We start from the raw sequence: 26,908 nt of genomic DNA on the forward strand, positions 1-26,908 counted from the left end.
TTTGGGAAGGAAAAATCAAACGAACAAACAGGTGGTTAATAATTGGGTAGGCAGTACTACTTCAGAAAAGGACCTGCATTTGGTTGCAGAGTATAAATTCAATGCTTCAGGAAATTATTGAAAAAATGACAGGTCTCATCCTGGTGTCCTTATTAAATGCAGCATGCAGGGGGTTACTTTTCTGTCTGTTTCCCTAAGCCTTGTGTTAGACTACAGCATTTGTTTTTGGATGCCACACTCGGAGAGGCATAGGCAATTTAGAGACAGGCCAGAGCAGAACAAGAAGAATAATGAGTTTAAAAAAATACAGTCTTTTGGAAATGTTAGAGTGTGCTAGGGTTGTTTGGCCAAAATGGACAAAATTGAGGTGGGATGAAGCAGTGTTACGATGTGTAGAAGTTAGCTAATAGGAAGGTGGTGATCAGTCGTCATTTATTCTGTTCGGAGAAGGAAAGGATGTGAGGAAAAATAATGCAATTAATTTGCCAGTGATTCCGACTGGACTTGGGGGTAATCTTTTGAACTCTAAGGATATTTATGAGTTGCAATAGCTTCCTGGGCGGGTTGTGGAGTCTGAATTTTCTTCTTCAGTCTGTCTGTGATGATCTGGATTAACCAGAAACCGAAAATGGACAAAGTGAGCTTTTAAATCTCTTTGAGTCTTTCATTGCTGTGATTCATTTTCTATGTGTGTGATTTTATTTTTAATGTACCAAGCAAGTTGTAGACTACGTGTCTGTCCTTTTTAAAGTTAATTACTTATCTGGAATATTTTAACCCTGGACTTTTAATGAAAGCTATCAGTAGCCCTGAAGGATAAACACTTGTAAACCGTGTTGAAATATGACCGCAAAACTGTCCAGAAAATAGAAATCCACAGATCATGCCTAATTTTAGAAATGGGGAAATATTCCTTGTGAATACTTCCAAAACTATATACAGGATATGCAGGTAAAGAAAGTGAATCTTTTTCTTTCAAAAAATATGCAAAAATAAAGTTGTTATGCATCTTGAAGCCCATATCCCATCCATCTCTGGACTGTCATTTAAAAAAATGCAACTATAATACTATATGTGAAACACGGTGTATTTTCTAGCAGTTACTTGGTTTTGTGTAATTTTTCTAGGTGAAAATAACAGCTTTATGAAGGTTTTTTGGTGTCCTTGAGAAATAACTGATTACTGAGATAGATACAGTAACTGTTCTCTAAGCTTCTAAATTATTTAAAATGATTATACAAGCCATCTCTATAAAAACGTGTTAAAAACTCGTGCTGTGTTGGTGTCCAAGTTAAATGAGTCAGACTCTAGAAAAAATAAAGCTGGCATTACTTGAGGATTTTGTTACCAAAAGAAATATGCCCTTCCCTACTGTACTCTGGAACCTGGAAGTACAGATATTCCAATTCCCACCCACCCTGGATTATAATGCTGAGTAGTCAGGTTTTTTCTTATTCTATTTTCTTTTCTATTCTTTTATTTTAAAGTTGTATGCGTAAGAGAAACTGACCTTTCAAAGTGCTACATTATTCTTCTCCTTGTGCCATAAAAAAGCCAGAAAAATGTTTCCTTAGGGTATAGTGCCCAAGTAGTATCATGTACATGTAAATACATGTAAATCTGCGACTAGGAATATTTTTCAGTGTTTACAGCTCCCTTCAGAATCTGTATAAAAACCCCATAATAAGATGTCATAATGTCAGATGCAACCAGTATCTTCATGATTTTGCCACTCATTTGACCTCAGGAATCTGTGGTTGATGATACTTTTTCTGTTTGCAGGGATGTCTCGCTGCTTCTTGCCTTTGTAAGTGCACTGCTTATGCTTCCCTCATGGTGGAAGGAATCATCGTGGCTGCTATGGGGACTGGTTCTGCTTGTCTATGCAGTCTTTCGAGTGTGGGGCACATGGAGGACAGCCAAGCTGCAAATGTCCCTGCGAAAATACTGTATCCAGCTGGAAGAAACAGTGGCAAATAGCCGAGCTTTTACTAATCTTGTGAGGAAATCTCTACGACTCATTCAAGAGACTGAAGTAATTTCCAGAGGATTTACCCTGTGAGTCTATATTTCCCTTTATATAATACACAGATCCATTCAAGCCAGATGCCTTCTAAAATTGTCTGGTTACACCATCTCACATAACAAGTGGAATTTCTGAAAAACGTGATACTTAAAGCTTTTTGTTCACATAAAATAGTATCATTTCCATTCATACTAAATGTATGAATTCTAACAATTCAGTTTTAAAACCTGGCATCCTGAAGGAGAATTAAGTCTCACCAAACTTTTATGTCACTGAAATCTCCTACTCTGCTATCAGTGAAACACATGAAGAAATGGATTTTGAATCAATTTAGTTAAGTATTTTGGGGAGTCATTTAGAGGGCGGTTTGTATGGGGGGGTATATATTTTATTACCAAATCTATGTAAATAAACTGACTGCAAGTAATCATTCATATTTTAGAAAACAAGATGACATCATAATTCTATTTTTATTTAACAAACAACAGTCTGAAGTAATGAGAACACAGCAATCAGTGAAGACCATTAAAGGTCATTTCCCACCTCAACTAAAGGTTACATTGCTCATTGAGAGATGAGGTGTTTAAATTCTTAAATTATTTACTGCTGAATTTGCATCTCACTTAAGGGATATGAAAATGTTCCTGGTTATTTAGCTCTTGTAGCTATTTGGCGTTTTTCACCTATTTGCTGTGTGAAAGGACATGAGAATATGTTTAGTGTATGCAATGATCCCAAAGCCAACAGGCCTGCTTCTACGCACTCTCATTGCCATGTATGCTTTTCTTTTATAGCAGCCTGTGGCTAGATACATACCTGTGCCAATTAGACTTAAGGAGGGTGAATGTGCCAGTCAACTAATTTCTAAAAACAGTAAAAAAATTCCTTTGTGTGCATGAAGGAATTGTTTGTTCCTGCCAGACCATGCACTCAGGCGCATGTTTTTACATGCAGGTTTGAAATTGTAGACTTAACGTTTTGAATTCATTTTCTAGCTTGAGATACCTTCAGTATGCTTCACTGAAGAAATGTTTCATTCTCCCTTTGGAATGCAAAAGCACGTCTTCAGTCTGCCTAGTTATGTGTTTTGGTTTGTTTTGTTTTTTTGCTGAAGAAGCATATAGTTAAGCAATTGGCAGTCTTGTCTTTGCAAATGGGTTCTTAAAAGAAGTTATTGTTAGGGCTTGTCCAAATTACAGATGAGAAAAACATTTGGATTTACTCCTGAGTTAAAGCAAACAAACTTGTGGTCAATGTCTATATTGCTAGTGTCTTGTTCTTTTACTACGTATCTTAGATAACAAATTAACAGAAAACAGACTGGTCTTTAAGCTGATGCTTGATCTAATAGCCTCTTTACTTAAAACTTTGGCAAGCTTTTCCAAAGACTTTGGAGTATGGATGGAGTGGGAGAAGTCTGACTGTGCCAGCATCCTCGTTGGAGCAGTTGTCCAGTATGAAGAAGTCAGTGCTGTGCAGGTTTTTGTTTGATTTAGCCTGGAGGAAAGTCTAATTCCAAAGTGTTCTTTTCTGCAACCATATAAGCAAAAGATGCTGCTGCACAGGGCACCTGAAATTCTCTCTTGAGATAGCACTTCATGTATGATCTGAAAAACTAGTTACGTTTTTTCTTCCAGAATTTTGCTACAATAAACCGTAGCAGAACAAAGTTTTGTGTGTTCTCCTGTAGTAAATTTGTCAAAGTCTTAATGCTAGTTCAGAGTCACAGGGCAATAGAAATGATTGCATCTAAAAGTTAATGAGTATCTTCTTGTGTCATTTTTCATCCTTGAAGGAATGGGATTTCAATCAGGTAGAGCTGCGTCCTGTTCGGTGATACCTGTGTTGCTGTTCTAGTATACTTCTAGCTCAGCATTGTTTGGAATGTGCATTAACTGTGTTGTCAGTGTTAAAATACTGAAGCTGACATTCAAACAGTACTGAGTTCAGATTTTGGCTAGGTGTACTTAGCTAAATACTGATATGGCAAGCCCAGGTCTGCAGCTTTGGCCTGAAGCTCCTTGTATTCCACTACTGCTTCTCCTTATTGCACTGTCCGTTGCAAAGTTCTTGTAAGCTAATTAGCATATGCTTTGAAATCTCCGTGGCTTTGCTTTGTTCTACCCTGTTCCCCCTTGTTAATTGATATTTGACTGTCTCTGTAAATGTTAAATTTTTCTTCATGAGTTTTCAGTCGGTTGTCCACTGGTTCCCTGGTTTACTACTGCGACAGTGACTGCTATATGATTAACCAATTCAAGCATAATTTTGCCTTCATTCCTGAAACCCCACAGCAGCCACATAGAAAGGGAACTAGCAGGCCTCTTATGTTAGCTGCTCTCAAAGGTAACTGGATATTTCGATTTCAGAATGGCCTTCAGAAGTGTTTAACACTATTGTTGGCATTTCAGGGATGTCTGCACAGTACAAGCTCTGCGTTGCAGAGATGGCTGGGACCTCACCAGGGTAGTTTGGATTACAGAAATTGTGTAGCCAATGTAGGGTAGTGCTATACTCAGGCAGAATGGCACTATTTCTGTCTAATGGCTTCATTTGCAATTAGACAAATGAAGCCTGATCATGGATTGCAGCCTGGAATTTCCTCTGGGTAATGAAAGTATGTCCATTGTCTCATACATTATGAAATGGAAGCTGTAGAAATACATAATGAAAGGCTGCAGCAGTAAGCATTGAGTAATTATTTCCTTGTCACTGAAATGATTAGCTTTTCTCCAAAACGCTCCCTTTTTTACTACATTTTAAACTAGAATCAAGCTCTATGAACACATATTGGTGTATATAGCATCTTTATAGAACTGCTTTCCTGGTGGAGTACAGTAACAGGTTTTTATTAATGTGTCTATACAAGTTTGTTATAAGTTGAGAACTTATTTAAAATTTGGCTTGTGAGATCAATGGAGAAATAAGTCACTGTTCTTTACTTGTAGAATGGTTTGGAGCAGTAGGAAAGAGGAAATTCGCCCTTAACCTTTTTACTTCTTGCTATTTGTGGCTGGTATGCAAAGTTGGTAACATTTTTTAAGTCCAATTAAAATATATAGAAGATAAATGGAACATTAGGAACTTAATGATATGGCATGTCTGGTGTAGACATTAATAGCAAGTTATACTAATTCGAGATTACTTGAATAAAAAAGAATTATTTTATAAAATGCACTGAAACAAGGCCTCCCAGAAGGAAAGCAAATTGTTTTGTTTATTACTGGCAGTACATGCTGTGAGTGGGTTCTGCTATATTTGTTCTGTATGGGAGCTGGAAATGCTTATATCATTGTAGCAGAACGCAGATCTCTTTCTCTCTTTTACAGTAGAAGAATTTTGTTCTTTGAGCCTGCTTCTGACAGTTCACCCAGGGCTTGAGTCTACAAACTGATGGGAGAGTTTATTCATAAACACTTCCAGCTGTTATCTTCAAAAGCTAGGGGAATGTTAAAAATTGGCATGTATTTTACATGCCGTGTTCCCTAGTGAAATGTATGGCAAGACTAGCATTTTAGATTTACATTTAGAAATTGAAATTAATGCAATTTGGGTTTATTTTATTCAGGTTTTAAAGTACTTTATGAGATGTTATATAAACCATTTTAATATCACATCATTTAATATGGTACACAGACATTTTAATGTGCTATTTTGGCTAGCGTATTCAATATACTGCAGGTTTTGGCATGAATCTCCTTGTGTTAATCATATTTAACATGCTGATATGGGTCCAGCCTTGCTCACTGGGTGGGCTGCATTGCTTTTCATATTTGACAGTGAGGCGATAAGCTATTTCCCCTCCCAGTCAATGTGCAGCATGGTCCAGCTAAGCACATGCAGTAGGACTGACATTTTTCCACCAGGGTCAGGTTTCCTGGCTTAGTCAGCTCTTCAGTCAGTTGGGTTACAGAAGTAGTTCCCAGTGAAGCAGCCCACCTCAGTCTTACCAGGTACCCTATATATGCTTTTCCCTTTTAACTGGCCGAAGACATGAAATCACCTCCTTACCATGCCCTGGGAAAGGTGAAAGCAGAAGCAGGCTTCCAGTCTCCAAACAATTAATCACAATTCATCACCCTGTTGTCCACTCTATGTCTGTTCCTGAGCTGACTCTAGTAAAAACAGTCCCAGCAAGTAGAGGCTATTTTCAGTGTCTCAGTCATAGGTTTGGCATCAGACTGGGTATGAATAGATATAACTGGATATGAATAATTTTTTTTTTTTTTCATTTTCTACAGCTTAATGTTACACAGACATATTTAATGTTTACCCAGTTCACAAGTCAGTTTATTTCCAGATGAGGCAATTTCTTACAGTTCTAAAGCCATTCTGAAGTATATTCTAACAGGCAAATGGCACAGTTTCTTTTATATGGTATATTTGCCTGAATATGTGGACACCAAAGTATATTTTCAAATACGCTTGTATAGCTGCATACATTTCGTGTGTTTGCCTATCAGATTCCCACAGACACAGCTGCCATTCATTGCATGATGATAAAATCTGTCACCACTCAAATAATATCTCCGTTGACCTGGAAAAGAGAGCATGGAAAAAGTTGAAAGAATACAGTGGTTTGCATGAAAAACAGTATGTAGTAGCACATTTTTTCTGCAAAAAAATATTGAACGAATTTGGCTATAAAGAGGTATATGTTAAGTGTTTCTTAAAATTTCCAAAGTCTACAGAGGGTTTGTGGTAATTTTTTATCAAAGGTAACGTTATGGTCTGTCTACCCTTAGTGTATAATTTAGGAAATCTTTGGAGAAAACAAATGCTTCCTGTGTTCCTGTCATGTTTCCTAGTGAATCCTGGCTGCTTATCTGCCATTCTGATTAAATGTATCATTGATATGCTGGACAATAATATATATTATTATATATATCATTGATATGATTGATTAGGGTTTTTTTTTTTCTCTCATAGTTACTGAGTGGTTTGAAAAAGTTTTCTAAGTAATGGAATAAGAAAGCTGATGTACTGTCTTTTAAAAATACTTTAGGACATCTGTACAGTTGTATCACATTTTACTTTTCAAGTTTGCTTGACAGGGTCAGTGCCGCTTGCCCATTTAATAAAGCTGGACAGCATCCTAGTCAGCATCTTATTGGTCTCCGGAAAGCCGTTTATCGCTCTGTCAGAGCCAACTTCCGAGCTTCAAGACTGGCTACTCTGTACATGCTGAAAAAATATCCTTTTTGCAAAACCTGAGGAGTTCAGATATTCCAAGTTACCTACCTGTAATTTTGCCAGTGTTTAGAGTTAGTATATCTAGAAACTTACAGTATTTAATTACATACCTAAACAAGACAAAGAAAAGGTAGCATAGTAGATTGGGATTTATGCTTGTACTGTGCAGTGTGAGAGAAGATTCTATGCACTGAAAATGTCCCAGTTACTCACACCCATGCCCTTGGTGTAAGCACTGTTAGTGTTTTTCAGAGTCCTTCAGGATTTTGTTTGTAATTCATCTTAGCCATCTTTTCCCCTTGCACCAAAATAGCCTCTTTTCTGAATAATATGGCCGTTCACTCGACACCCCTGTGTTCAAAGGTAAGTTGATTTCCTGTTTCAGACAAGCTGGGTAAAATTCTGATTACATTAGTTAGCCAAAAGGCACATATAAGACTGAGGAGTTTCAACTCTGAATCAGAGCAGAACACTTGGTTCAGATTCCATTTTGTGTCATCTGTATTTCTTTATATATATTTGTGTATATATATATATGTATATGTATATATATACACATTCTTTTTAATGTTAGCATGTCAAGGTTTTTTTCTGTGTTTATTGTACTTGCAGTACTATATAGGAAATAGCAATGTCTTCACCTTGAATTGTAGCAAAAAAGTAAAACAGGTATGTTGCTGATCTGGAAAAACACATGCAGGGAAACAAAAGCTGGTGGTAGTGCGAGTGTTGAAAATCTGACATGGCAAATCACTTCTTTTGTCTTCCTGGAACATAATACTAGACTAATGTATCTTGCCTGGCAAATGGATGGATGTACTGAGTGATGACGTGTAAACACGCAGGGGAACACACAAAGCTACTGATATGTGCAGTCACTTTGAAGGAAATGAGTATTTCTTCGCAAAACAGTAACTTGTGTAGGGATAGGCATCCTCCTTCTGGGCTCAAGACTTCACTCTTAGCTCTCAGGAATAAGGTGTATTTGCTACATCTTAAGAAAGAAAAATTACTCTGACTGATTCAAACAGGTTATAAGAGCAACTGATACCTAGCTTGGAAATAATCAAGAATTGCTTCTAAGAACATGGGACAACAGATCTGAAAATGGGGTCAGTTAACATGGCCTTCTCAAGTATCCTCCAGCATGAAGGGTAGCAATGGTTAGGACAGGTTTATAGGTTGTTGCTGTGGCTGGGGAAGTTACAAGTCAAGGAATATTGGTGGGTATTAGACTGCCCACTTGTTTTGTAACTACTAAACTTAAGGAATGGCTTTTAAATTAAGGAATGGGGGAGAAGAAAGTTTTGTTTACTTTGGATGATTTGATTTTTAGATCTGTCTTTGAGAAAATTTTAGGATGAAAGTACCATTATGCCACGTTATCACACAGATATCACAGTAGTAAAGGCCAGCAGAAATAAATGGCTGAAAAATTTATGGAAGTTTCATGTATATAGGTTCTTGACACATGGAAAGAATTTGTATTTGTGCAGAACATCGTGGCAAAACTAGTGGTAGCATATGAGCTGAGATGCAGGCTGGCCCAATTCTGCAGTGCATGAAAACTGAAAGGAAAGACCTTAAGTGTAAGGAAGGTGAGTAAAAGATTCCTCCTCCCCACCAGGGTAATTAAAAGAAGCTTTAAGGTAGTTCCAAGTTGCCTTAGTTTGAATTTTTCCCTGTGTATCTTGAATGCCTGTAAATGTTATGTGTATTGCATGGGTATATACGGCAAGGGGCATCTTTCAAATAGGTTCCAGTGCCTCATGAAATTGAATAGAACTTTTATGCTGGAGGGGCCAAAGATTCCTTCTTGTCAAAAGCATTGACAGCTGCAATTGTGGCAACTTTAATGACCTTGTCTGTCATTAGATTTTTAGCAGAAATCTGGCCTAGAGCAAGGAGAAAAAGGAACTGGAGAGATTAAATAAAGAAGCAAGGTGATAAATTGAATTGGCAATTGAATGTGGCAATTACAGAGACATGGTGGGACAGTTCACATGACTGGAATGTGGTCATGGATGGCTATGTCCTTTTTAGGAAAGATAGGTCAGCGAAGCGAGGTGGTGGAGTTGCTCTTTACGTGAGAGAGCAACTAGAATGTATTGAGTTCTGTCCGGGGTCGGATGAGGAGCAAGTGGAATGTCTGTGGGTACGAATCAAGGGGCAGACTGGCATGGGTGATACAGTTGTGGGGGTCTATTACAGACCTCCTGATCAGGATGAAGGAGTTGATGAGGCTTTCTACAGGCAACTGGAAGTAGCCTCGCGACTACATGCCTTAGTCGTCGTGGGGGACTTTAACTACCCCGATATTTGCTGGAAGACTCACACAGCCAGTCATTCACAGTCTAGGAGGTTCCTCGAGTGCATTGACGATAATTTCTTAATGCAAATGGTGGACGTACCAACTAGGAGAGCAGCGCTGCTAGATTTAGTACTCGCCAACAAGGAGGGTTTGGTCGAAGTGGTGACGGTCAATGGCAGCCTTGGCTGCAGTGACCATGAGATGGTGGAGTTCAGGATCCTGTGTGGGAGGAATAGAATACCTAGCAAAGCCACAGTTCTGGATTTCCGAAGGGCCAACTTTGGCCTCTTCAGTCAACTGCTAAGGGAAGTCTCATGGGAAAGTGTACTAGGCGGTAAAGGGGCTCAAGATAGTTGGTTAGCATTCAAGGACCGCTTCTTCCAAGCTCAGGATCGGAGCGTCCCAATGAGTAGGAAATCAAGTAAGGGATCTAGGAGACCGGCGTGGTTAAACAAGGAGCTGCTGGGCAAACTCAAGTGGAAAAGGAGAATCTATGGATTATGGAAGGAGGGGCTGGCCGCTTGGGAGGAATATAGGACAGTTGTTAGAGGATGTAGGGAGGCAATTAGGACAGCTAAGGCCTCCTTGGAACTCAGTCTTGCTAGTCGGGTTAAAGACAATAGAAAGGGCTTCTTCAAATACATAGCAAATAAAACTAACACAAGAGGCAATATAGGCCCACTGCTGAACGAAGTGGGTACCCTGGAGACAGAGGATATAAAGAAGGCAGAGGTGCTGAATGCCTTCTTTGCCTCTATCTTTACTCCTGCAGACTCTCCCCGAGGGCCCTTGATTTCTATAGCCCCAGAAGGAGTCAGGACAAAGGAGGAGTTTGCTTTGGTAGATGAGGATTGGGTTAGGGATCAGCTATGCAATCTGGACATCTGTAAATCGATGGGTCCGGATGGAATGCACCCACGGGTGCTGAGGGAGCTGGCGGAGGTCATTGCTAGGCCACTTTCCATCATCTTTGGTAAGTCGTGGGAAATGGGCGAGGTGCCTGAGGATTGGCGGATGGCAAAGGTCACACCAATCTATAAGAAGGGCAAGAAGGAGGACCCGGGTAATTATAGACCGGTCAGCCTTACCTCCATCCCTGGAAAGGTGATGGAACAACTTATTCTTGACTCCATCACTAGGCATATCAAGGATGAGGGGGTCATTAAGAACAGCCAACATGGTTTTATGAGGGGGAAGTCATGTATGACCAACCTTATAGCCTTCTATGAGGAAGTGACTAGGTGGAGGGATGATGGTAGAGCGGTAGATGTAGTTTTTCTTGATTTCAGTAAGGCATTTGATACTGTCTCCCACAGCATCCTCATAGATAAGCTAAAGAAGTGGGGGCTTGACGATCAAGTAGTGAGGTGGATCGAGAACTGGTTGAAAGGAAGAAGGCAGAGAGTTGTGGTCAATGGCGCAGAATCTAGCTGGAGGTCTGTGACTAGTGGAGTTCCTCAGGGGTCGGTGCTGGGACCGGTGCTGTTTAATATTTTCATCAATGACCTGGATGAGGGAACTGAGTGCACCCTCAGCAAGTTCGCTGATGACACAAAACTGGGAGGAGTGGCTGACACACCAGAGGACTGTGCTGCCATTCAGCGAGACCTGGACAGGCTGGAGAGTTGGGCGGGGAGAAACTTGATGAAATTTAACAAGGGCAAGTGTAGAGTCTTGCATCTGGGGAAGAACAACCCCATGTACCAGTACAGGTTGGGGGTTGACCTGCTGGAAAGTAGCGAAGGGGAAAGGGACCTGGGCGTCCTGGTGGATAGGAGGATGACCATGAGCCAGCAATGTGCTCTTGTGGCCAAGAAGGCAAATGGCATCTTAGGGTGCATTAGAAAGGGAGTGGTTAGTAGGTCAAGAGAGGTTCTCCTCCCCCTCTACTCAGCCTTGGTGAGGCCGCATCTGGAATATTGCGTCCAGTTCTGGGCCCCTCTGTTCAAGAAGGACAGGGAATTGCTGGAAGGAGTCCAGTGCAGAGCCACAAAGATGATTAAGGGAGTGGAGCATCTCCCTTATGAGGAGAGGCTGAGGGAGCTGGGTCTCTTTAGCTTGGAGAAGAGGAGACTGAGGGGTGACCTCATCAATGTTTACAAATATGTAAAGGGTAGGTGTCAGGATGATGGAGCTAGGCTTTTTTCAGTGATATCCAGTGATAGGACAAGGGGCAATGGGTGTAAACTAGAGCATAGGAAGTTCCACGTTAACATCAGGAAGAACTTCTTTACTGTAAGAGTGACAGAGCACTGGAACAGGTTGCCCAGGGGGGTTGTGGAGTCTCCTACACTGGAGATATTCAAGGCCCGCCTGGACAAGTTCCTGTGTGATGTACTGTAGGTTACCCTGCTCTTGCAGGGGGGTTGGACTAGATGATCTTTTTAGGTCCCTTCCAACCCTTGGGATTCTGTGATTCTGTGAAGGGAAGGAATGTTGATAAATTAAAGGAAAGGAACTTCCACCCAAAATCTGGAAATGAGATTCCAATTCTGACTTTTATGGTTCTTTTTAGTAAGTTCTGCTTTGCACAAAATCAGAAGATATTCTCAATTTTGCATAAACAAAGTTTATGCAAAGTTGCATCAACTTGGTGTCTTTACTTGCTTCAATAAAACTAAAAGCTTAGCAGTATTTGCTTGTGGCTAGTGTGCCCCTTTTTAACTAGACAGCTGCCTTCAGGGAGTAGAATAAATTACTATTGTCATAATTAAATTTTTTCCTATGTAAAACAAAAAAGATACAATTATAGTTTAGCTTTATACCAGGCATTTGTATCAAACCTTGGTGGACCAGTAATCTAATGAGATGGGAAGACATATTGCTTACATTTTATGTGAAGGGACAGTTGGCTGCTTGCAGAAACAATTCATCATTTTGTAATGCTGTTCTTACTCTGTTTTGTTCATACTGGGAAGAGTACATTGCTCAAAATCATAGAACGAACAGAAGGGAGAAAAGAGTATTTCTCTTTTAATCTGGAAGATAAGGATATAGCAGGCTTAAACTCAAATTAGGTGTTTTGGATTAAGTATTTACAGGATGTTGTGCAGACCGGTCACTACTAGTTCAACAAATCTCTGCACTCTCCATTGAATTGTGTAATAACTCAGGCAGTACTTCAGTTGACATGCTAGTTGCTTAATATTTTTATACTTAAGAGCCTTGTGAGTTCTATGTCATGGGAATCTATGCTTTAGTCACTGGTTTAATTATGTGCAAACTGGATGGAGGAAATTTTATAGCTTATTTTACTGAGTTATGTTAATAGTCTCATCTTCAGCTGATGGAAGATACAGATGATAGTGCATTTCCATTTAATTATATTGATAGGTAGTACCTGGGCATTGGACTGTATAAACTAAAAAAGCTTTAATTTTGTTATAAGTGTGTCATTCTCTGAAAGTGAAGCATAGTGTTGCAAAACCAGACACTGTATAGCAGTATTTTAAAATGAGTTATGTCTTAACCCATTAAGGTGGAACATATATATATATGTTTTATGTTTTTGGGGTGCACTGAGCGTGGGGAAAATTGTAAATTTCCTCTAGTAAATCTAGTGAAACATTTTTCCTTCTCCTCTGTAAAAATTTAGTTATTGCATCATGAAATCACAGAATCACAGAATCCCAAGGGTTGGAAGGGACCTAAAAAGATCATCTAGTCCAACCCCCCTGCAAGAGCAGGGTAACCTACAGTACATCACACAGGAACTTGTCCAGGCGGGCCTTGAATATCTCCAATGTAGGAGACTCCACAACCCCCCTGGGCAACCTGTTCCAGTGCTCTGTCACTCTTACAGTAAAGAAGTTCTTCCTGATGTTAACGTGGAACTTCCTATGCTCCAGTTTACACCCATTGCCCCTTGTCCTATCACTGGATATCACTGAAAAAAGCCTAGCTCCATCATCCTGACACCTACCCTTTACATATTTGTAAACACTGATGAGGTCACCCCTCAGTCTCCTCTTCTCCAAGCTAAAGAGACCCAGCTCCCTCATGTTCCACTCCCTTAATTATCCTTGTGGCTCTGCGCTGAACTCTTTCAAGCAATTCCCTGTCCTTTTTGAACAGAGGGGCCCAGAACTGGATGCAATATTCCAGATGCGGCCTCACCAAGGCTGAGTAGAGGGGGAGGAGAACCTCTCTTGACCTACTAACCACTCCCTTTCTAATGCACCCTAAGATGCCATTTGCCTTCTAAATGTTAGAAAACCACATACCTTTTAGCTTGGGAAAGAAAATGCTCACACAAGAAAACAGGAAGCTAAATAAAAAGCAGTACCCTCTTTGGGTCATGAAAGCCTAAATCAGAAATCCGATGGAAAGCCTGAGTAAAGAGACTTGGGCATTTTGCAGTGCAATGTTTCTTCCTTGACCAGCCAGCGCATCCATGCTTACCTCATCCATTCTTGCCTGGTGAGCAGGTGAGAATTTCATAAAAAAGGCAGCTTGGATTTCTCAAGGATATTGTGAGGCCCTCCTGTTAGATCTTTAGGTGGAAACGTGCTTTTGAAGAGCAAGTCTGAATATTAAATTGCTACATACAGGGGTACATTATTGTTCTTGCTTTTCTGTAGGCAAATAAGAGTGGCCTCCTGGCAGAGGTTAGACAGTCACTGTACGGATATTTTATTCTGGATTTGACAGTTTATCATTAAATAGTTTTGCCTTTTCTTCTCCCAAGCTAATAAGAGATGTAAGTTAAACAGATGAATGAAATATTTTCACAAAGACATAGAAAAAAATTCACTAACCTAAGGTTAGTTACTGTATTTTGGCTTTAACAGAAAACATTAGCACTTAAAATACTTGTGTTTCAGAGCAAAGTGTGTGAAGGAAGTGTGTTTGTGTATATGTATATGTCTGTGTGTATGTGCTTAAACTTCCTAGAGGTTTACTCCTTAGGAAGCTAATGGTGGCATGGGATCAGTTCTCTGCTTTCATCTACCCCATAGTAATGGGGGTGAGAGGTCTGCAATGGTGGAAGGCAAGGCCGGCAGGTGCTGGAGTATGCTGGGAATCCCTAGTTGAGACATAGTATTGATAAGGGCTCCTTTGGTGAAACCGCTCATTTGAAATGTTGCCTGGATTTTTTTTCTTAGCATGACTTAGAAATTCACGTGTCCAAACTACTTTTAATGGTGTTCATGTTGTTGGAAATGTCTTCTTGCAGGAAAAGATTAACAAGGAATATAATTAGTCTCTGAGATAACTGGTCCTGAAGGGTTTTGACCTGAAATCTCTGACAGAGTTACCATCCTCATCCCATGTGCTCCATCTGCTGGGCATGCTGTCGGGTTAATTGACAATAGACAGCATTCATGTGAGGCAGCTGCTAGTGGCAACAGTAATATTAGCTCCTAATTAATTTGCCTTCCAGGTTTTTGTCTGAACACTTTAATAGGCTTCTTTCTTCCTGGATTTCTTTTGGGGATAAATTAGGGAGAAGTGTGTTTGTTTGGTTAGAACCTGGACACTTGGCATTGTTCTTTTCTGGGACACAGAATATGATTTTTTTAATGCAGTGCGCTCTTACTCAAGTGATAAAAATTTTCTTGAGCAGACCATTTTTACAGATTCAATCTTATGAGAATTTAGCACGTCGAAAATTTGGGAGTAAAAGTGGGTGGGGCTTGTAGCTTCCCCAGAAAACATTAATTAGACAAGTGCTTCTCATCAGCTTTATGAGTACCAAGAGATGAAAGCATTCAGTTTTCAAATTGAAATATAAATGAAACAAATATTTTAAATTAAAGCCTTATTTTCATGCATGCTTTACAAGTATATATATTGCTTTAAAAATATTTTTATATAATATATATATATATATAATAATTATATATTTTTTGCTTTTTTTATATATATTTTTTTCTGCGGAGCAAATGTGCTTATGACCGTAAGTTGTAAGTTCCTGTTTTAAAGCAAATTTTACTGTTTTGAGACTGGGTAACTATCCAAAATGCACAGAAATCTTGAACTGTTCCTCCTCCTCCTTCCCCAGCACGAGGTTAGCCTAAAATTAGAGCTGTTTTAAAATAAATGCTGCCTAGTCAATGAATTATTTTTATCTGTCTTCTGGTCTCAGTGATACAGTGTTTGCCTCCTACTTATTAAGCAGTTCTGGGGACTGGAAATGTACATTTTCTCACTCAGAATGTAAATGTGCTGAATGCCGTTGATAACAGTTTGCTGCTGTTCCTGACAAGATCATGGTGGCTTTACAGCAATATAATCAATAAAATTAATGGTATGGCAATCAGGAGCTCCTGTTCTTCACAGTACTATCTGGCATGTCAAAGACCAGTTATTGTGAGCAGTCTCTCCACAGACAGAACTCGCAGGGAATTCCCGTCATCCTGAGTTTGATCTATAGCATAGGCTACCTTTTAGACTTAAAATTGCACAAGTGTTTTTCTCTTTCCTCTGTTACATAAATGATTTCTGGTTTAAGGTGGACATGAGCTGCTTCTTGGAAACTTAGTATTTCAAGATATTTTCCTTACTTGAAAGGGATGCAGGGGTCTTTCCTCAATCTGTTTTGTTTCTTTTTATGTGTTTGTATTTACACACAGCTATTTTATCAATGCCTTGTCTCTCATCCTCCTAAGAGCCTTTAAAACTTGTGCTTTGAATAAGGATTGCAAAATGTTCAATTAAACACTATTCAGGTGGATTTGGGTGGAATGTAGGTGCTTTCACACAAATTTCCAGAAATAAGAAACCTCATTAAGTGGTTTTTTTTTCCTTCTCTGTGTGATTAATGGTGAAGTTGCTTTGTTAACCACCTTAACTCCAGCTAAACCTACCCTCTGAACTCGGAGAGTGACAACGTGACCAGCTACATCTGTGTCGTCCCCTTTAAGGAGCTGGGTCTGGGACTGAGCGAAGAGCAGGTCTCTGAAGAGGAGGCACACAATCTAACTGATGGCTTCAGCTTGCCTGCACTCAAGGTAACCTCTCTGAGAAGGACACACACATCCTCACAGGCTTCTGGTGAAAATCTTTTTCAGTTGTCGTAAAGCCCTGTGGCTTGTGTGTACTAGCCTGTAGTAACTGAGGAGGAGATGTAATCAGTCTCATGTATTTCTAAATTTATTGGCATATAGGCTATTTCTTTTTGCGTGTGGTTGAAGAGAAGTTGCACAGTCATAGAGCGGTTTGGGTTGGAAGGGACCTTAAAGCTCATATAGTTCCAACCCCACTGCCATGGGGAGGGACTCCTTCCAGTAGGCCAGGTTGCTTAAAGCCCTGTCCAACCTGGCCTTGAATACTGCCAGAGATGAGGCATCCACAACTTCTCTGGGCAAACTCTTCCAATGTCTCACCACCCTTGTAGTGAAGAACTTACTAATATCTAATCTAAATCTACCCTCTTTCAGTTTAAAATCATTCCCCCTTGTCTAGTCCCTAGACGCCCTTGTAAAAAGTCCCTCTCCAGATTTCTTGTAGGCCCCCCTCAAGTACTATAAGGCTGCTCAAAGGTGTCCCCAGAGCCTTTTCGCCATCAGGCTGAACAACCCAAATACAACATTAGGATTTTTTTTTTCTTCATGTAAATTCAAGTCAGTGTTTTATAGTCAGCTTGATCCTCTCCTTAAACATATTTTTTTGCTCTGTGATTGCACTTGATCCCAGCTGAATAAAATGATTTCCAAGTTTGTACTTACATCTTTTTTAGCTAATCTCCTTACTTCAGTAAAGAGATACATCAGAAAATACAAATTAATTGTAACTGCCACAGGGAATAGCTGCATTTAGTTACACTAAGGAGTAGAAATCACGAGCTTGAACCCCTGCTGCCATGAGCCAGTGTGGTTCTTTGATCTTTGAAAAACATTTAGCTGACCAGAACAACAACCATATCGTGGCCTTTTAATCTATTTTGGTTTGAGATGTTAGGTGGTTTTAATTTGCATGAGTCAATGTTTGCAGCTGGAAAGAGGATCTAATTTGAATGCAAGCCTTTGACACTCCAGTGACTCTCTGCTGAGCCAGTCCCCTTTTAACATTATTTTTTTAAATGGAAAATTCCATTATTATGTGACTTCTGTGATTCTGTGGGGCTGGCTTTTGTTTCATTTTATTCACTTAATTCCTAGACCTTGACTTATTTTGTTGTGACAGTAAATGTTACAAGTAATAGCAATTGCCAAGCTTTGAGGCTTTGTCTAATTAGTTGTAAGCTAAGAGCTACATCAGATGTAAGCTTTTGAGATATTTTTGCTCTTGCTGTTTCATTAGCTGAAATTCTAACTGCAACCATGAAAGCCCATTTATTTACCCACTTCTTTTTAAGCACAAGAAGCTGGTCAGAAGGGCCCAAGCTTGTAAGCTAAGTCTTTACCTGCAGTTTACAGTAATTTAACTGTAATCAGTTTTAGTTAAACTGGTTGGGATGCTAGTAAATCTCAGTTTACATTAACTCATAACAGACAGTGATGGCTGTGTGTGGTGTAGTTGAACTAAGCTAATTAACATAAATCAGTCCTAAGAAGATTCATGCATTGAGCCCTGGATTTATGTGTAGTCCTCTTCAAGTTCTTTTCATTTGAGAGAACCTGTATTTATATTGAAATGCAGGTACAACACTGACGTGTATCCAGATTTAATGTTTTAATTTTCATTCAAGCCCATGTCTAGGTGATATGGCAAATGTAGCCTGTGTCTTTTGGCTACTCTGTCTTTGAACTAAATCAGTTTGAAGAGTACAAATGCTTAGTTTAAGGAAAAAATATCGATTCAAGCTGAGGAGAGCCAGTTGGATATTTGGGGTGAAGTTTAAGTGTCAGTAAAAATCATCAGAAGTCATTGGCAGAGCTAGCTATTGCAACCCTAAACACATCTGGAATTCCTTTTTCTCTCATCATTGTGCCTTTTTTCAGGTAGGTTTTGGATTATTATAAATTGCTGAAGTCCACTACTTTTTTTGTGCTACTTTTCACTGCTTTTGCCTTTTGCCTTTCACTTTTTTGAAAGGGATTGGTCATCTTTTGTGCTTACTATAGCATGAGCTCTTGACTTGCTACCCAGGGCACCGCATCTTCAGGGACATGTGGGTGATTGCTGCCCATTTGTTTGCTTTTTAGTTTAGCAGCCAGCCAAATCACAGTCTTGCGTGTGTGCCCCAATTAATTTCATATATTCTGTGTTCTTTCTTCTCATAACCATCTTCTGTAAATTAAGAAGTATCTTTTTTCTTTTGAAATTTCTGGTTTTGTTTTTAGTTTGCATCCAAGTATTTTTGATATACCCTTATGGTATATCAAACCATATCTATCTGAAGGCATTTAATCTTTTATGTTACTATTCTGAATGTTTTGCTCTTGATTTGTTTACACACTGGAAAAAACTGCTACTTGTCCACAGTAGTATGAATACGAAACTGCAAATATAGTATTTCCAATCCTGTAGGTCCAAAACCTCAGAACAAGTAAATTCTTAGTCCTATTCTGCAGCTGAGGGGGGTGGGGTGGAAAAAAAGCATGATGAATAAATTACTCTGTCTTCCTTGGTCTGGAATGCTTGAGAACAGATTTCAGACTACACCTCATACTCACCTACAGTATATGCCTTTTACTAAGGGCTGTATTGCAGAGAAAAGTGTTGTAACCTTTCCTTTTCATTTTGGAGAGAAAAGATTCTACTGTTCTGTCATGGGGTACTGAGCCAACAAGTCTCCTTGAAACTAAGAAAACAGGCCTTTTCATTGCATTGGAAGTGGGAGTTCTCAAGAAGTTGAACGAGTGGGTTTCCTTGCTCCCAGAGGAACTTACCTCTTTTGTACCATCTATAACATTGTGAATCGGTTCATTTCTTACAAGCCTTTCCCTCCTTAGTGGAATTGGTGAAATTTTCCCTTTGGTGGAATAAAAATTATCAGCTCAGTTTTCTTCAGATGTAGAATGTTTTCTGATGAAGTACAGTGCAATTAGACTTGTGTTTCAAGGTTGGGTGTGGGGCAGTGCAATACTCAGTAGATCATAGAAATGATAGCTTGGCATCATAAAGGGAAAAAATGTCTTAGCCGCCCCTGGAATTTTGGCAGTCCTTTATGAGCTTTAGGATATGTGGAGATTATAGCAAATAATGAAGCTGCCTGATGAGAAATATGGGGGTTTAGGCCTCTGAGCATAATTGCATATAATATCCTTCATTGAATAATTAGCAGTCACCTAAGGCTCATGAGATCTGAGCCTCACATGGTCTAGGATACCCTTCAGAAACATTCAGCAGATTTTCGCAGTTTTTCGGAGGTCTTGTATCTGGCTGAGGAATGTTTTCCCTTGTGTATCTGTACATTTACTTTGGAGGCTGGCTGTGTTCCCAGGTGCACAGAGCTAACCCTCCCCTGTTTTGCAGGTCCTCTTTCAACTCTGGGTAGGGCAGAGTTCAGAATTCTTCCGGAGGCTGGTGCTGCTCCTCTCCCCAGCCAACGCATCCCCCAAGCCCTTGGTTTCCCCAGAACGGCTGCCTCATCATATTTTGTCTGATGTGACTCAAGGCCTACCTCATACACATGCTGCCTGCTTGGAGGAGCTCAAGCGAAGCTATGAGTTTTATCGGTACTTTGAAACTCAGCATCAATCGGGGTTCGAATGGCCAACCAGAACAAAGCAGAAGTCAAGGGAGCTGAACAGCCTTCAGACAGCAGTACGCAGCTTGCAGCTTCATCTCAAGGCACTGCTCAATGAGTAAGTTTACACATGAATTAAGCAAATGTGCTGGTAGGAAGAAGGCAGATACATAGGGTCATTGCAATCACAGGCATATCTTCACATAGCGTGGAGTCAAAGATCCTTGGTTCAATATGGAATCTGATCCTGTTTCTTGGCTATTCTTTAAGTGTCTGATGGAAATTCAAAGCTGAGCAGTGCAGTAAGATCTTGCCTTGCTTTTGTCACTCCCTTGAAAAAAATGTGAAAACATATTTACCTTTCATTGATTTTGCAACATATCAAATGCTTTATAAGAAAGTTCAGCTGATAGTAACTACCTGGTAAATATTTTCAAAGATTCATCACTGCCTTAGTGAAAGACTTGAAACTGCCCTACGCCTTTAATCTTACATATAAGAGTTACTAAAATGAGTGGAGGTGAGCAGTGTATCTTGATGAGGAGAAAAGGATCTTGGTTTTAAAATTTTGTGGCATCATTGAGGAGTTAGCTGAGTTGGATTCTTAAAACTTGAAGAAAATAACAGGATATTAAATGGAATTTTTGAAGGAATGGTGAAGTCATATTTATTATCACTTATTTCTGTTCATCTCCTCATCACCTAGGGTAATAATTCTTGAGGATGAACTTGAAAAACTTGTTAGCACTAAGGAGACACCTGAGTTGACAACAAAAGCCCATCAGGTTCTGGAACAGAAACTCAAGTTCATTGAGCCTCATATGCAGGCAAGCAACAGCTGCTGGGAAGAAGCCATTTCTCAGGTGGAAAAAATGAGCGGAAGAAACCCAAATAAAAAAGGTAAATGTGAGAGATTAATTTAGCAAGTAATGGGATGCACTTTAGAGATACAATGGTCAAATGGATCAAAGGCAGCATTCAGCCCGCGTATCGGAATTTTAGCTGAAGAGGATCTTAAAACCATAGACTTCAAGAAACCATATACATAAGTCAGACTTTTTCACTGTGATGACCTTGAAGCTTTTGTTTCAGCAAAAAATGTGAACATGTTATTCACCGTTAACGTTAGTTAGACACAGGCCTAATTAATCCACAGTTAGACCTGTGGATTCAGTTTGTTACACTTCCAGGTGTAGACAGATTGTGGCTTTTTCCTTTGACTGATGAATCACTTGTGAAGGGGTAGGATTGTGATGAATCATCCCTGAGATTTTCATTTATTTACTGCACAGAAGTTACATAGTTCATTGAAATGATAGTGGCATTGTCATGAAACTTTCTTGGCAGTGACATTTCCTGGAACATTTTAAATTGTAGAGTATGTATTGAGCATAAAATACCCATTTACCTGCTCTCTCAGAGAGAGCGAACTAATCTGTATGATTGCTAGTCAAACCAAGCAGCGTATCCCGATGTTTTTCCCTATGCCCCTCTCCTTAGATGCCATTCTCCTTGTGAATCCCAAGTAGCTTAAATAACATAAGTGAACGTCTCCATGTCTCCTGGCGTGGAGTTGAATCATAATTTCTAATCTTTCTTTTTTCCAGGAGTTTTTTTACTGTCCTAGGAAGGCATGGCCCAGCATCTGAAAAATGCTAGTAATGGAGACTGTATTAGGAAAATTGTGACTTGGGATATCAGCAAGTTACCTGCAGAAATCCAAAACTGTAGTGAGCTAAGTTCTTAATGATATATGGGTGAGCTATCCATTAGATGGACAAATATTGCTGTGAGCCATGCAAGCTGACCTTGTCCATGCTTACATCAGAACTGGAGCACTGGGAGGCCTAGTGCTGGCTCTGTGCAGGTTCAGACATGGTATAACCAAATTTGTGTGTACTTTGCCTGATAGTCTAGTCTTACAACTCCCCTCTCAGTGCTGTGTAAAACAACTTTTGAGGATATTAGATGTAGTATGATATATTTGTGTGTGCTAGCCTGTTGTGTTCTGTTGATGCCCTCCACAACCAGCAGTTCCACTGATCTTTTTTTTCCCTTTCCTTAAATGTTCTCTCTAGAATGCACGCCATGGTATTTTTAGTTAGTTTTATTTTTACTTTGTGTATAAATTTCACATCAGGCACTTTTATTATAATTTGCTTCCTTTTAAAGTTCAGTACAAAAATAACCTGGTGTGTGATCTAGAAGGGAGGGATTGCGTGGGAAATGAAAAAATCCTTCACTTTCACTTTTGCCCAGTGATTTTCCTGGAAATGTGCTGGGGTTGATTGTCTATTTTGCACCAAGTTTACTGAATTACTGCACAGGAGCTACTTTTAAATTATGTTAGTAATTGAAAACTATTTGTATCTGACTAGATTTGACTTTCCTGATACGTTTCTAAGCAGCTTCTGTGAGTTGAACTCTTCAAGAGTCACTAAGGAGCTGTTGTGAACGTGAGCTATCCTAGTTGTGGCATCCTGTGTAGCTGCCTGTCACTTATTTTCAGAGCAGTTTTGCATCTGTTTAATTGTCTTCTGTCTAAACAGATGAGTCTCCTTCAGCAAGCACTACATGCTTCTTGCCCAAAATCATTCTGTGTCAAAGCAGGTTTGTTACAGCTATGTTAAATAGTTTATTGTGTCAAACTCTGTCAAAGCAAAGCTTTGAAGTCTAACTCATTGAACATTCATACACTCCCATCAACTTTTGTGGGTGCTGATAATAGGATATATTATAGTATATGGTTTAATGAACACCGTTTGGCTTCTTTGTTTACAGGACTTGGTGCATTTCTAGAGCCAGCGTTGTTAGTAACTGATCCTGCCAGAGAACAGAGCAAGTGGGGCTTTAGCACCTTTAGGGGAATTCACCTCTAGTTAAATTCACTGCTCAATGATCATTCATTTAGATGTAGGTTTTTGCACTTTTCCAACGTGAGTTGATTCTAGACTTTCAGCCATCTTCTCTTTATTCTCTCACCTTTCCATCAAATGTCAAAATCATTTACTACTTAAGGCCTTGACAATTCAAGCATATAATAATCTGCTGCTAATTTTACAGAACAGAATATTCTTTATGACTAGTTACAGTGCTGTCTTAATGATCTTTAAAATAATATCCCTCAAACTGTTTAAATTCCATCCTTTTTCCTTTTAAACTGTCTCTATTTTTGCCAAACTTGTTTAGAACTTTTTAAGATATTTGTAAGAGCAGTATCTTAGTACTCTGCTGCAAGCTGATGGATCTTGCAATCCTTTGATCGACTGGAGAGGAACTATAGCAGCAACAGGCCTAGTTAAACACTGTGAATTCATGATCTTGAAGCATACCGTTAGCAATGGCAGCATCCCATGTAGGTGGCAGACACAGCAGTCTGTACATATTAGAGCAGCTGGTTTACCCCTCTGATTTGGGAAGGCAAGCTTTTAATTAGTAACTTCCATTTACTCGTCCAAATTTGTCTTCATATCTTCAGGAGCATATTTCTGTTATTGCTGCTATTATTATGAAAATATTTTTATTACAAGGCAGAGTTATGCAATGGAGGAGGGGGCTTGATATTTATAAAATAAATATGTCAATTTTCCACTTCAAATTCCACTACATGCTTCATCTTTCTTTTAAACTTTGCATTTAGGTACTTCTAGAATGTCAAATCTTTAGCGCAGCCCAGGCAACTAGGGAATTATATACTTTCCTTGTTTGCAGAAGCAGGTAACTGAACACCACTAAAATTGTCATTGGTATGAACAGCCTGCTTTCAGAATTTCATCCTTAAGTATTCACATATTAGAAATTGAAAATAGGGATAAGTGGGGCTTGGCAAGGGCATCTAGCCCATTTCCCTTCTGAAGGGTAAATTAGTGTTTGTGAGTAAATGTTTTTACCTGTTCCTAAAAACCTCTATTTAGAGGCATTTTGCAGTATTTCCAGGCATCTATTCCAGCACTTAACTCCATTTCCAGTAGAAAGCTATTACTTTGGATCTACCCACAATGGAAATCCGTTTTCTCTTTATATCTCTTATCTTTTTGAAGACAGTTAATATGTTTCTTTCTGTCTTCTCTACATGACTCTCTGTCCTTTAGCTCTTCCCTGAAGATTATACTTGGTCTTATGATCATTTCTTTATTTCTCATCTGGACAGCCTCAAGTTGGTCCACAATATTATTGAATGAAGGAACCCCAGACTGGGCACTGTGTTCCATCCACAGCCTGATCAGTGCCAGAATAGAAATCTAATTTCATGTGTCTGATGGTCAGTGCTGTTGTTTATATGTATTAGTATGTATTTGGGCTTTTTTGCTTGCAACAGGGTACAGTTGACCACTAGGCTCCTTACATCTTCTTCTTAGTGGAGCTACGCAGTCAGTTGTTATTGTGACAAATAATTATTTGGTTATTCTAATGCACAAGAATTTGCAGTCACTGTCACCAAACTGCTGTATCTGAAGTCCAGTTCTTCCTGGACTGTATGTCTGATTTTCCAGTATTATTTTTTATTCTAATTGTGCCCTTCAGTATCCTTGCAGGTTATCCCAATCTCAGCAGACTTAATGGGCTGAAACACTTTTTCACCTATTGGAAATATTAAAAAGTACTGGGCTTGAAACAAAAATCCTCACTCATAACATTGTTCCTGTCTGAAAATGGTAACTACACTCTGCTTATCCAAGAGACTGTTCTAAGCATCTGATAGCAGTTTCTCCTGGCCGTTTGCTTATGAGCATTTCACGACACTATATCAAAAGCCAAAACAAAATGCAGAATGTCTTTGGCTTCTTTTTCATAAAACCTGTAACTGCATTGGAAAATGAGATTGGAGTGATTTGGTATCTTCTGTTCTCAGCAAATCCACACTGGCTGTCACCTTCTTGCTACCTTCCAGATAGCTTCTGGTAAACTTTGCTTGATTACTTCTTCCAGTATTTTCCAATTATTTGAAGCCCATTTGCCTATAATTTTACTATTCTACTTCTCTTTTTAAACTTTGGCCCTGACTCTGTTTTCTGCGTTTACCATTTTTTCTGCCATCTGCAGGTTTTTGCAGTATATGAAAGTTTTGAGATTTGTTAGTTGAAGTGCTTCAAGATGAGTTTCACCAGACCCAGCTTATACCAAGATGGCCAAATTATTCAACTGCTCTCTAGCACAGGGTTTCGGTATATTCTAACCGGTCTTCTCACCCCTTTTTTCCTAATGAAAATGCCTGGGCCCTGCCTGAGTGAATCAAAGCCATCATTCAACACAGTCTTTTTCTTTTTTTTTTTAATCCCTTTTCTTTTTTCCCCTTAAAGGCAAACCCGAAGTTTCCTGTGACAGCCTACAGCGTACTACAGTACCTTTAACACAGCCTGCCATATACATAGAAAACAAAGATCCAATCCCTGAAGAGCAGGTAAAAAAAAAAAAAAACAGGATCATTTAAACAATAACTGGGGCTTGGTTGCTGTATCCATTCCTTTTTCAGTTGCTTGTGCAGTGACCTTCAAGACAGATAAGTAGGAATCCAGTGCCATTTCATAATTGGACTTAGAAAAAGAATCATGTGTATTCTTTTTGCCATTCTATGGGGAGGTATTCCCCATCCTGGAAAAAAGAGCACCAGAACTCACTTCTCATATATATCATAAAAAATAAGTGACAAAGGAGAGCAGCAACAGAAGTCAGAGTAACACAGGAAAAATGTGGGGAAAAAAAAAAGTGAATTCCTAGAAGGTGGTATATAACAGAGTCCTACTTGCATACTATTAGATGAACTGACAGAGCTGCAACATCGACAAGCTTCAGAACAAACCAGCCTGACTTTCGTTTAAGTGATCTCAACATTTTTGAATACCTGAAACAGACTGTGACAGTGAACAGTTTTGTGTTGTTTGGGGAACTCGTGAGTGTTGGTTGGGCTGTCTTTAAGAGAGGCTGGCCTCCTCCATCCCAGAGCTGAGTTGCAGATGTATTCTGAGAGCAGATTGAACACCCATGCTCTGCTCTCCCAAGCGTATCCCACATGTATTCTTTCTAGATTTTTTTCCACATCAAAGAGCTGGGACTAACTTTACTGGCTGTCTGTTATAAATGAAGCTCAATTTTTTAATGCTTGTAAGCCAATGTAGTTAAAATTGGAGGAGGAGTTTGCTATTCTCAACATCCACCTAATAAAGATTTACATAAATTAAATTACTGAGATGCCTGACTGAGGAAGAATTACTTATGGTGTAAATTAAAATAAAATATAAGCAAAAAGAAAAGAAACCTGCATCAGCATTGCTTGTTTCCACCTGTAGTTATGGGGAAATGCACTCCCATTTTCAAGGTGTTCATTTGATCATACTTGTGTATGAAATTAAATATCAGGTGACTGCAGTAATGTTAACTTTCAATGAGTGGACTTGCTCCAAAATTATACAAATATGACACAGTGTCAGATCCAGTGGCTCTGCTAAATTGGGCTCCATCCTATTACTGTGGTTGGCTAGTGTTGAGATCACTTGGTCATGATTGTAGGACAGGGTCTACACTGACAGTGAAGATCAACATTTTCTTTCTTTCTTTTTCTTTAGGAATTGGAAGCATATGTTGATTATTCAGATACAGAGAATGAATACAGAAGGGAAGATTTTTACTGTTTTTCCCAGGAAGAAAGAGAGAGACAAGAACGAGAGAGACAGGAATCTAAGAGGGTGTTACAAGAATTGAAATCTGTGCTAGGATTTAAAGCTTCAGAAATAGAAAGACAGAAATGGAAACAGCTGCTATTCAGTGACCATGGTAAGCATTGCTTTTGAAAATTAATTCCTTT

The 26,908-nt window shown here is 39.3% G+C and overlaps 2 protein-coding genes across 5 annotated transcripts in view; both read left to right on the forward strand.

The window, feature by feature from the left end:
• SNRPF (small nuclear ribonucleoprotein polypeptide F) overlaps window positions 1-26,908 on the forward strand; it is a 273,142-nt gene that overhangs the window by 26,100 nt on the left and 220,134 nt on the right. The window lies entirely within an intron of this gene.
• Window positions 1-26,908, forward strand: part of VEZT (vezatin, adherens junctions transmembrane protein) — a 58,611-nt gene that overhangs the window by 26,082 nt on the left and 5,621 nt on the right. For 2 of the 4 annotated variants that reach the window (XM_065670804.1, XM_065670821.1), the window contains exons 5-11: window positions 1,783-2,058; window positions 7,069-7,218; window positions 16,336-16,483; window positions 19,893-20,224; window positions 20,813-21,006; window positions 25,407-25,507; window positions 26,670-26,877. In XM_065670804.1, coding sequence (XP_065526876.1) covers window positions 1,783-2,058; window positions 7,069-7,218; window positions 16,336-16,483; window positions 19,893-20,224; window positions 20,813-21,006; window positions 25,407-25,507; window positions 26,670-26,877 — 1,409 coding nt within the window. The remainder of the gene's footprint in view (window positions 1-1,782; window positions 2,059-7,068; window positions 7,219-16,335; window positions 16,484-19,892; window positions 20,225-20,812; window positions 21,007-25,406; window positions 25,508-26,669; window positions 26,878-26,908) is intronic. The other 2 variants (XM_065670812.1, XM_065670831.1) reach the window with 1 other exon arrangement.

Source organism: Lathamus discolor, chromosome 1, assembly GCF_037157495.1.
Source record: "Lathamus discolor isolate bLatDis1 chromosome 1, bLatDis1.hap1, whole genome shotgun sequence".
NCBI lineage: Eukaryota > Metazoa > Chordata > Aves > Psittaciformes > Psittacidae > Lathamus > Lathamus discolor.